The following is a 12,331-nucleotide window of genomic DNA, read 5'->3' on the forward strand; positions in this document are numbered from 1 at the left end:
AAGGAAGAGACAGGTGGAGCAGCCAACACAGGGGAGTGGGTGGGGTGGTGGGTGGAAACAGGGGAGTGGGGGCAGGAGACGGATCCACCGGAGGGGCCGTTTCCCGCTGGCCTGCCACTGCAGCCGGCGCGCCTGCACAAATCACTGGGTCCCCGCGTGATGCCAGACACCTGGCCCACCTGGCCGCTAAGAGGGGAGGAGAGAACAAGAACAGGAAGGATGAGCAGAGGAAGAGAAGGCGCTTCCAAGAAGCCCGGCCACCAGCACCTCCGAGCATCTGCTGCCCGTGTTTCCGGCCCTGCGCACAGTCCTAAGGTGGACGTTGGACCAGGGGCCCAACTTCTCCCAGGCTGAGGCGTCCGTAAGAAGTCCATAATGAGATGAAAGGATCACTTTGTAACATTAATTTTTTTTTTATTAAGAAGACAGATATTTTATAGTACTTCTTTTTTTTTTCTTTTTTTTTTGTAAAAATGGTATACATGAACCAATACAAAATGCGAATGGAACATATGGATATGGAATTTCTTACACCGTCACATCGTTCATGTACACCTTAAAAACAGAACTGGCCTAAAGGGAAAAGTCAGACGTCGGTGTGACTAAAGAACAAGCTTATTTGGCATCAATTATACATCCTTCATTATTTTATATTCCTTTAAAAAACACAAAAAAACAAGTTTGTTCTTTCTTCACTCTAAAAAAAGTGATCAACCTGTACAAAGTAATACTCAACAATACATTTCAAACAGTGCACTGTATACTTAAGAAAAAAATACATAAACCAATATACAACTAAAATCCATAATTTCCTGTTTTTGCTTTGTTTTATTATTATTATTATTTTTCCAATGCGTGGGGCCTACACTTTGCAATCTACCTGAGACGGAAAACACCAATCAAAACACGTGAACCTGAGACATGTCGACACTGTAAGCCATAGAGTCACGTCGGGGCACTGCACTACTGTACACGCGTCGGAACAGAAAGACGGGCGGTCCCCAGAGGTGAGATGCCAATTCGATGAGCAATGGTGGGGTTTTTTTTTTTTCCTTTTTTTTTTGTTGTTGTTTTTGTTTTTTTTTTCCTAAAAAGAACAGCTGAAAAAAACCTTTCAACGACATGCTAAATGGTTCTCACCCTTTGATACGATTATACTATGGTCGGAATGGGCGCTAAGGGCTCGGAATAGAGCTGCACATTATAAAATTCGTTGAAAAAGGGATGTTCATTGTGGCTTTTTGTCTTGGTTAAGTGCCTAGGGATAGGAGAGGGGGAAAACAAAATGCTGCTCGATATGGATTTTCTTTTACATACCAGTCCGTTCCCAAAAGGCCCCCATATTGCAATGGTTCTATCAAAGGTTAAAATAAAGACAAGAAAAATAAACACGCTTTCAAATAACAAAGAGTTGACACTTTTTCCCCTTAAATAAATCAGCGTTAAGTTTTCCACATAATGTAACAATAGTAAAAATGCACCTTGCAAAATCCAAAATTACTCACTGAAAATGTTATATAATATATATTTATATATATATAGATCTATCTTTTTTTTTTTTTTTTTTTTTGATGCCATCTTTCCATAGGGACTGTAGTCTGGAGTCTGGAGCCTTACCAAAGCACATGGTAAGAGTTTAGTTTTCATCTGTTAGGACTACTTCTAGATTTCCTAGACGTTTCAATGAAAATCCCATTTCTTTAAAAAAATGTCAATGGTAACTGGACTCCTCTTCCTTTTCCCAAGGCTCCCCATCTAAGATATGTTCAAGGTAACTTATTTTAGTAGCTATGCACTATGGCTGCCATCATGCGAGGATCAGTAATTTTTTGGCAGATGGTTCTTAAGGCTGAGGAAAGAGGCCAAGGCTAGTGTATGAAAGGTAAAAAGATAAAAACACTCACATCTGAGTTTTGATTAAGTAACTGAAAAACCCCTACATGCTGTTTTTCCACCTCTGCTCTGACCTTTCGAGAACTGAGATGGACGGCGGGCCGGCCTGAGAACAATACCGACCCTTCTTTTGTGCCTCCTGCCTTTGTCAAGCCAAATCGTAAGGAATGAAAGTTTCACACGGATTCGAGTTGGAAATCCCAGCATGACAAATATCTGTAATATACAGTACATGCAGGCCACATCCCACTGCCTTCCTAACTAAGCACAAAGAAAAAAAAAAAAAGAAAGAAAAAAAAAACCTGTCCCATTCAGTCATTCAGACACCACATGGACTTGCTTTTTCCTACAAATTAGTGAGAAGTAAGGCCGATTGGGAAAGGTGGATGGAATCATTTGGAACAGAAATAACCGGAGCAGAACTATCTTTCCCCCCTCCCTACTTCCCCTCCTGTGGCAACTCAAATTCGTCCACTTATATAAAAGGAACAGACCTCACCTGTCAGGTCTGTTTAGGGCACTGAAAAAGGAGGAGCCCTTTCTGCCCCAAACCTTTCTGGACAGCGTGGGGTATTATCTATACTGAGCCGTCTACAGATACAGAATTAAAGACAGTTTCAATCTCATTGTGACACACCTCACTTGCAGATAACCCTGTACAGTAATGTGGTTCCACAGCAAACAGAACAGTTTCTGAATCACAGTCTAAGTTTCTAGTCTTCACTGCTCTAAAGTATTTGAAACATGGGCAGCAGCAAAGAGTTCTCATGGTTTGTTCACCCAAATCTTTACGACAACAGAGAAGAATGCATTATGGATACACTAAATTCTGAACTATGAAATCTAAACTGTGCTGGTTCTCCTTTTATGAAACTGAATTTTGAACAGAAAGCTTCAAAAATAAACAAAGGAAAGGAACAACAATAATAAAATAAGGAGGGTCAAAAGGTTCTAAGGAATCCCAGCAGGCAAATTCCAAAACGGGAGATTTTTTTGGGGGAAAAAAAAAATCCAAAACTTTTTTGGGAAAAATAAATTCACACAAAGGAGGGAGGGAAAAGAAAAAAAGGAACGCAACCAACAAACGAAAAACAAGGCACAGAATTTTCTGCAATCTATCCAAACTAAATCCAAGCGTCCAAGTTTGACTTGGTAGGAAGAAATAAAAATTGAAAAACCAAACAATCAGAAAAAGAGGTGTCAAACAGCAGAGTGTACTTTTCAAAGAACATTTCTTTTCGTTTTTTTTTTTTTTAACACAGCAAATCCCAAGCCTTCCCAGTCTCACACCTTTCCACCCATTCATAAAAAAACACACGAATTTCTCGCAAGTTCCAATATCACTGTCTCTTTATCATCTAAATAGGGCCAGTTGGACACCTCATTGAAACAAAAGGGCTGATCTAGATGAAGTACTCTTTCTTTTCTTCAGAGTTGTTCTGTCCTCCTTCTGCATTGATTATAGCTGTGTCTGCGTCTGCTGCGTCATCGGCTCCTTTGGCTTCATGAGTGAAGTATGTACCTGAAAGATGAAGGGGTAAAGCACCGTGACTGTCTGATGGCCGCTGTGTAAAGTGGTACACAGATGGCAACTTGCTTTATGGCCATCATCAGCCGAAGTGGTGTGCAGGCAGCAGAGGGGAAAAAACAATCGGAAGAAGAGAGCGAGGTGGGTGAGACAAATGGGGATCCGGGGGTTCCAAAGGCACCACTCCAACTGAACCGCTGCGATATAATTCAGCAAATGAGACATTAGAGCCGTGATTATGACCAGAGGATGTCAGCAGAAGAAGACGTGAGTGGGAGCTAAAAATGCAGGAAGCTGGAGAGCTGCTGACAGTAAACGCCCAGGACCAATGGCCAGATATGTGCACGTACATGGTTAAAGACCAAAGCAAGGAAGAGCAATTAGCCAATAAATGAATTAGGGCCCTGCTGATTTCCTACCGTCATCTCACATGGTTTATTTGAACCCTTGCCTCCTGTCTTCAGGAAGCACTGCGCCTGTCCATTAGTGAGCATGTGCTTGAACCTGCACAAGTAGGTTTGATTTTTCTTCTGCCTCCCATTGCAGAGTGGGGTTCCAGATCGAGAAACAATTTGATGTTGTAGTAGCTGGAAGCAAGGCATGGGATCTGCCTTAAGAAACAAGTGATTCTTGTTTCTGATGTCACTCTAGCTGGGACCCAGATTCATGGATTTGCTAATTGGCACAGCCACTTTATAATGACAATAGACAGAACATTAACGGAGTTGGTGATACTCTTTATCAGCAAGTCCCAACGGTTTACATGGAGAAAGACAAGGGTTGCACCTCTGTATGAAATACAGGTAGAGCTGGCACTGCCCATCATAATCAAATCCCCCTCCTCCCGTTAGGTATTGTACTCGCAAAGATTCTTAAGTAAGAAAAGGCTGTTGAACTTTCACGTTTTCAGAGTGACAGATCCGAGAAGGCAGGCGTTCGGATGGCCCTCCCACGTCCCTCTTTCCTCTGTAGAGTACACCCTCCTCCCAGCAACTCGCAGTATTGTGCAGACTTCAGCCCTGCTTTCTCGCCTGACCTTCCTGGCTCTATCAAGCTTAACACCAAGAGGCTGGGAGTTCTCTGCCAAACAGACTGCCTCTTGGGAGTGGGCAGAGTGTATACAGAGCCCTGGGTGTGGGCAGAAGGACCCCCAGTACGGAGGGCCCCGAACTGTTTTACATTCGAGATGGGCACTTTGGATTCTAAAGGTGATTGTCAAGCACCTTGGACCTCCACTGCTGTGCTCAGGGGACCCACCCTGAACCCAAGGTCTACCATCCGGCAGTCTGCCAGCACCTCGAGTTTATACTACAGGAAAGGCCCGGAAGCCCACTGCACAGTGCTTGAGAAAAATACCCGAGAAAGACCAGGGCCAAAAAAGAAAAGGAAGAATAAATTACCGAGAGGGAGAAGAGGCTCAGAGCAGCGTGGGGTAGAGAGGAGCGCTCGCAAAGATGATTGCCCATCCAGACTGCACGGTTGATAAGTGTGATGATTAATGGCAATTTAAATCAATTGCACTGATAATTTTAAAAATACATATTTATGTGGCTTTTAAGGCACATCAAACCAAGGAAGTATTCCAGCCGCTGTGACCAGCTTACCCAGCGTTGGGGGCCGGGGCACAGGGCTAGCCCACATGTTTCCCGCAAAGCAGAAGGTCACGGGGGTGCTTTTTCCCTGTTTATCATTTTGGGGTTCATGCCACACCTCACACATCAGCCCCTTCGACTTTTTACTCTATCCCTGATGATGGATTGTAGAATAATAAACCTATAAAGCTTTTTATTTAAAAAAAAATCCAAATCAAGGAGTGCTACTCATCAACTCTCAGAGTCCTTCCTAATCAGTGGCTGCTAAGATTTTTGTTTTTTTCTTTCCCAGTTCCAAGAATCAAAGAGGCTGTGTGGCCCCAGAAACCAAACTGCCTATTCAAGGACAAGCTTGCCAAGTCCCACAAAGGCAGCGGCCATGGTGACACGAGGCCTCCTGGCTGCCCAAGCTTACAGGAGGCCCCCTGGCTTACCTTTATGTCTGGCAAAATAGCGCCCCAGAATGATGAGCAAACACAGCATGGCAAACACCACCACAGCCACGACGCCGCCAATCACGGCGTGATCCACCGCCCTGATCGCGCCTTCTTCACCTGCTCGAGAATCTGTTGAGATCAGAAGAGGAATAGGGATGTAGAGTCTATTAGGAGACACCAGAAACCCTGGAGACACTGCCTCCAGGATCAGAGGTCACCTTCTTTCTTAATGGAGGAGTCAGGATAGTCGAGATGGATCGAGTGCCACCGAGGGGACCTGTCCAGTGCTGAATTGACCTGTTCTCCCCTCCAGGCAATTTCATTCTAAGCGGCATCGGATGCTAACACGTGTGAACACGCTTAGGGAGCAGAGAGAGAAGAAATAGAGTCTGTCCAATCCTGGCCTGGTCTTGGCGTTCACCCTCTCTGCAACCAGCTGCAGATCCTATGCAGGAGGCTGACCTAACTATTTAAGGGAGTTCGGAAAGGTACCTTCAGGCAGTAACAGGAGCTGTGGAAGGGTGGCTGGAGCATCTTTCTAGAGATGCCCTGCAACTTACTCCCCACTAGGCATTTGCATGGGAAAAGCAAGGAGCTCAAAAGCCCCAGCTGCCTAGAGATAAAACAAGGATTAGGGGACTAGAGACAAGTGACATGCCTGCTACATTTAGGATGTATGAGGGAGTAAGCCTCTGTTTAAAAACCTAAAAACCTATTTCAAAAAAAGACAGCAAGGAATAATTGTCCATTGCCACAGACGGTTTTTCTTTTATTTATTTAACACTCCACGATGCAATTAATTTTCCTTTATAAGCATCACTCCCTTAGGGATGTCTTCTTTCGACTGAGGAACGACATGTTTGGCTGGGGAACAACTCCAAAATGAACCCCGAATGAGCTATGGCCATGCAGAATGGATGTATGGCAGTGTAAACAATTTTAATTTAGGAATGTGGCTACATCACCCCTTGCTGAAATTCTAATGGCACCCGAGATTTATAATGTAGTAAAAAACAATTATTCTCCCGTTGATTAATACATTAACATTTTCGAGTGGAAGCTAAACCATTGTCTTTTTTTTTATTGAGTCAAGTACGACACCTCCATTAAAATGATTTACTAGCTGTACCTTACAATTTAAGCACAGCAGCAACAGAAACGGTAAAAATCTTTTAACTTTACATGATTTGTGAAGTCATATGTGAAGGATTTACCATTTAAATCTTTCAGTACAAGAAGCACATGGCCTATAAATCTGTCCCCGTAGCAGTTGCTGGACGCCTAAGAGAAATGCATTTCACCAGGAAGACGGAGAGTGCAAATTCGAGTCAATTTTTAAGAAAGATTTATCTCTGTCTCTCTCCAAAGAACAGAGCAAATCTCTGAAGCCTCCACCTCTAATAATATTTGAAGTTTATCGATCAAGTGTACAGATCCGTGACAGCTAAAGGTAATGGTGCTCTTTTGAGCCGAAACCTGATACAACGCTTTCAGCAGGAGGGCATGATTTACACTTTCTATCGATATTTCCAATTCTGCTCTGAGATTAAGTACTGAAGGATGTGGGGAAATAACTCGTGACTGAGGGTTCCATGAAAAGTGTTTTAATTAAAAGAGTTTAAATTAAAAAATGGAGTATTTAAAGTGTTTCATTAAGTTACCATTGGAAGGACGACCAAAAAAAAAGAAAAAAAATATCCCCACTCCAAACCCAAACAGAAATGTGGATGGAATCGGAGGCAGCAGCGGGTCGCCCAGGACAACAGGATGATGGGAATTTAATTGGAGAATGGAGATGGGTTGGAGGCAGAGTGCACTGCAGCCAATTAGCCAGATCTGTGACGCACGGGCCCCTCCAGCCACACGTCTAATAAGCTCGCCTTGAAATGTGGCAGAGAGGAGTCTCCCCTTGTATCCCAAAGTGCTGCCTACTGCAGAGGCGGCAGCCTCCGTGTCTTGAAAGTCATTTCAACAAGGCAGAACTCAGCTACGGAAACTTTTTTTCTTTTCTTCTTTTAAGACAACAGGGCTTGTTGAAGGGGCGCGCTCCCAGGAGGACATACCACGACACACGGTACCTGCTGGAGGGTAATGCTTTACACACCAGAGACTCTCACCCCAACTGCACAGGTTCAAAATTGCTCACAGGGAGACCAAAGTCATGGATAAGCCAGAAAGCTGTGCTTCCCTTAGGGAGCTGTCAAAACAGGGGCTCTTGTGGGAATGAGAATTAACTCCTCTCCAATGGCCACAAGCTTCAGACCTATTGAAATATGAGGCTCTTTCAACTAACTGCCTGTGTCTTAGAATGGGGTAAGAAAAACAAAGTGATTCCAGCTACTGAGCAGCGGGGAAAGCTGGGTTCGAGAGGTGAGAGGTGAAGAGAGGTCTGGTCCCAGGAAGATGGAGCAGAGAGAAGCTGCCCCTTCTAGACTTAACCCACTGAGGGAAGCACTCTTGTGCTTTCTGTTCCAAGACTGCCTCCTCCATGCCGAGGCGCAGGACCATCCTAGAAGCCTAGGGAAAGAAAGCCAGAGAGAGAGAAGTGGGGAGGGAGGGAAGAGAGATGAAGAAGGAGGGGGAAGCTCTGATAAGAGAAACCAACCAACCAACATCATAGGGTACACAGCTATGGGATTAATTTATCTAGCCCAAAATCATTCATTTGACCTTTGCTTTCCAGGAACTCAGAGCTGAAGAGGCTCATTTCTCCTTGTCCTGTGCCCACATTAAATACCTGGGTTCTAGTTATCTTTCCCATCCTCAGGGACATACATATTTTATAGATACTTATTTATATGGGTAATCTCTCCAGCTATCTTCCAAAACTCACTTTGATCAGAAAGTTTACTACCACCACTTAATCACTGAGACATCTCCCCTGCCTTCAATTATTGTGGACGGACACAGAAGGTAAGTGGTGTTGAATGTACAGGGAACAGAGTGGGCTGCAGCTCTGCCCCACCTCTTTCCATCCCCGGCCTGCCCCGGAGTTTACTGCGGGAGGCCCTGATACAGTCCTGGCCGTCCTCCAGCGTCTGGTGTGGCCTGGCATCCTCTATGAAGAGTGGCGCTGTCTCCAGACTTGTCTCATTCCTTTCTGTGTGTCCACCTGTGGGCTGAGTGGGGAGTTTTTCTAGTGTCGTTGATTGGTCCAAGGTTAGGTAACTCAGTTAGTAAAGAATCTGCCTGCAATACAGGAGACCCTGCTTCCATTCCTGGGTCAGGAGGATTCACTGGAGAAGGGACAGGCTACCCACTCCAGTATTCTGGCCTAGAGAATTCCATGGACACAGGAGCCTAGCAGGTTATAATTCATGGGATCTCAAACAGTCAAACGTGACTGAGCGACTTTCACTTTTTGGGTAGGGGGCCCAGGTGAAGGCTGGTTCCCTACCCCTGGATGCAGTGGGCTGGTGCCTCACTCACAGCCCTAAGCAGTTACACAGGATGCCATACAGACAGGAGCCAGGCTACAGGAGTAGAGTGCAAACTGGAGCCCAGAACAGTGTTGCCAACCAATACAGCATAGGTTCCCACAAGGTCCACTGGCCAAGTGACCTTCCTTGTCCTGCTCACAACTGTTCATTGAGCAATTACCTCACAGAGAAAACTGTGGAAATGCCCCTGCCTTTCACCATTGCCCACACATCCTTCTCCTTGCGGGGTTCAGAGCCTTTCCCTAGAGTCCCATCAGCTTCCCTGGGGAACATCCTCTCCAGATTTTAGGCTCGCTTTTTGAATCAGGCAGAGAAGGAAACTGACAGATTCTACAGCCACCCTCACTTCTACACTGTTGTTGTTCAGTCGCTAAGTCGTATCTGACTCTTTGTGACCCCACAGACTGTAGCCTGTCAGGCTCCTCTGTCCATGGGATTTCCCAGGCAAGAACACTGGAGGGGGTTGCTATTTCCTTCTCCAGGGGATCTTCCTGACCCAGGGATTGAACGCATGTCCCATGCATTGGCAGGGGGATTCTTTATCGCTGAGCCACCAAGGAAGCCCTAGCTTCTACATTACCTAATGTATAATCTAGCTAGCTGCTGGGAAATTGCTGTATAGCACAGGGAGCTCAACCCAGTGCTGTGATGATCTAGAGGGGTGGGGAGTGGGTGAGAGGAAGGCTCAAGAGGGAGGGAAATATATGTATATTTACGGCTGATCCACATTGTTGTACTGCAGAAACCAACACAACATTGTAAAGCAATTATCCTCCAATTAAAAATTTAAAAATTACTTATTAAAAAAAGTATGTGGGCATTAAAGCAGTAGTAAAGCATTAAAGTGCATTAAAGCACTGATCCTCAGGCAGTGGGCAGCTCTTGGTTTAGAAGGGGGTGTTTTCCTATCTTTAAGAGACATGATTGTCCCTCTCAGTACAGGTGTAAGTGTTCACTTCTGCTGAGAGTTCCTCATCCATCACTTCTCACGGGACTTCAGGTAACTCAGGCCCCATCCTTCCATGAGCCGGATTTTCAGGGGCACTATGTAGCTGCTGGGAAGTGTCAACTCAGAGATGGGGCACAATGCTTCCCGCATCGTCCCGTGCTGCAGGCCCTGCAGGTGCTCAGCGTGACATGAGACTCTTTAAGGACAGATCAATCATGGACTGTTTAGTATTCGTGAGTTAGCTTTTCTTTGGGCCAAAAGCTGGGACAACTTGACTCCAGGTGAGGGTTTATGAGCAGCTTACAGAATACTAAGTTGGCTACCACTGCTTGTTTCAACTACCCGGTCACAGTTTCAACTACCAGGGGTTCCCATCAGCATCTTAGAAACTGCAAGGACAAAAAATTTCAAAGACTGTCCCAAAAATGATGCCAGGACCTGCTCAGTTTTCTTTACTTTGGGCCGGGTGACCTGGCTTGATCCTTTTCTCATGGGCAGTGTGCAGGGGGTAAATTCTAAAGGCACTTGTTCCCTAGGGCCCGACAAGAAAGTGACTGCTAGGGAACTTCGGTCTCCTTCTTCTCTCTCTGGGGGCCTCCACTTTCTCTACTTGCTCTTATTCCCCAAATGTCTTGCCAGGGTCTCCTAAGCGCCGGGCTCTGGCAGTCACACTGCCTGTGTTAAAACGGGGTACTTTAACAGATCCCGGTTTCTATGGCTACTTTACCACCTGGCACGGGACGCCTGACATCAACTGCTGTGTGAATGCCTTAATCATGGATCTGTGAAAAGCCTAGAAGCCTCCTCTGCCAGAGGCAGAGATCCATGGATAGCCACGAAATGGCCAGGATGTCCTAGACAAGCTCCTGGCAGACAGGGACCTTGGCAGGGGGGTCGCTGAGCCAAGTGCCCACTGCAGCTGTAGCCGGGCTACCTTTGGCCCAGGCCACACGGACAGGACACTAAGATTGTCACCTTGGAGGAGCCCAAGTGTGATATAGTCATACAGTTCAAACACACGGACGACCACCCTACCTTGGCTTCCTTCACATTTCTCCCCTCCCTTGGCCTTGGCTAGAAGGCATACTCAAAAACTTGGGGAGAGCTAATACTCCCCTTAAATGCACATACTATTTTTTAACAAAGGTTATAAACTACCCGAGGTCTCATCTTTAAAATTAATACCGAAGACATGGGGGAGGTTCTAAGGAGATGGGTCTTCCTGCCTGTGCTTATTGGACTATCCTGTATTTAACCTTCTGCCATTTCTCTATGAATGACCGTTGCCTGTTGACCTTCGGGAAAAGGGAAACTGTTGACTTTTCACAACAGTTCTGTCTGTCACTCGCTTTCGTTCTATTCTTTTTTCCTGGGCTGAGGTCTGATTGGACAAGTGAGTTTAATTAGAAACTTCGAGAAGCAGTATTCATAGCGGAAATGCTGCCCCCTGGGCTACAGGGATTACTCGATCTCAGAAGTTGCTTAATGACTATGACGTCATTTGCTGCTTTTTACCAGAAAGAAAGAAAAAGCTTGACAGTGGATTTTTCATATCCGGGATGAAACCAGAATCTGACCTCAAAGATAAAACCAGTCCCCAAACCTGGCACCATCTGAGAACTGCAGCTTCTCATTCTCATCACCTACTGTAGCTCCCATCACGACAACAAAAATAAGTGTGCATTTTAAAAAGCACAACTTTATTACTGAAGGGGAACAAACTGAATGGCATGCGCTGACAAAATGCCACATTATTTGCTAATCCTAATATGTTATTCTTCTTTAAGATTTGCTTTTCTCAGCACCAATTCAATTATAGATGCTACAAATCCTTCTGACATTTAATTCCCTCTTGTCAGAGAGTAGTAAATGTACACAGTACATGCACAGCTTTCCCATTAAGATGTTAATACATATTGGAGCACACCGGCCTCCATGCAGCATAACCTTTCTTTTCTGTCTTCTGAGAGAGTGGAAGGGAAGGAATAAATGTAAGGCAAGAAAATCATGAAGGTTCTCAAACAGCATCCCAGGCATCTAAGACTATCCCTCGGCTGCATCTCATTCTAGCAATGTAGCTCCAGCTATGCTAACATTTCAAAAGAAGTATGTTAAGCTACTTAAAGAAAAACTGCAGTCATCATCATCACCATCATCCTGCCGCCCAGAGCTCCGTAGGCATTCACTGACATCAGAAGCACTGCTCACGGGCTCTGGTTGTATAATGATCAGGACCGTGCTCTTAGGCAGTTACTACTTTTTCCTCCAGAAAGAGGCCCGAACAGCAGATGCCAGAAGAGGTAGGAGCTCACCTTCTGTGTGGCCTGCTGGAAAGTGCACTGGACTTGCCCACAGCCTTCTAGACCAGGCTAGAAGCTGGGCTTCGCTGCTTTTCTGTGTGACTTCAGGCAGGTCAGTGAGCCACTCTCAGCCACTGAGCAGAGACATACAATTCAGAGGACTGTTTTGAGGAACCAGTGTGTTGCTGAATA

General features: G+C 45.3%; 1 protein-coding gene across 13 annotated transcripts in view; it reads right to left on the minus strand.

The window, feature by feature from the left end:
• Positions 1-443: 443 nt before the first annotated feature.
• The window catches only part of CADM1 (cell adhesion molecule 1), a 352,286-nt gene continuing 340,398 nt past the window's right edge, over positions 444-12,331 (minus strand). For all 13 annotated transcript variants that reach the window (XM_061440387.1, XM_061440378.1, XM_061440384.1 and 10 more), the window contains 2 exons: positions 5,448-5,579; positions 444-3,415 (listed from right to left, as the gene is read on the minus strand). In XM_061440387.1, the coding sequence (XP_061296371.1) occupies positions 3,297-3,415; positions 5,448-5,579 (251 nt within the window). In that variant the 3' untranslated portion in view covers positions 444-3,296. The remainder of the gene's footprint in view (positions 3,416-5,447; positions 5,580-12,331) is intronic.

Source organism: Bos javanicus, chromosome 15 (assembly GCF_032452875.1).
Source record: "Bos javanicus breed banteng chromosome 15, ARS-OSU_banteng_1.0, whole genome shotgun sequence".
NCBI classification, from domain to species: Eukaryota; Metazoa; Chordata; class Mammalia; order Artiodactyla; family Bovidae; genus Bos; species Bos javanicus.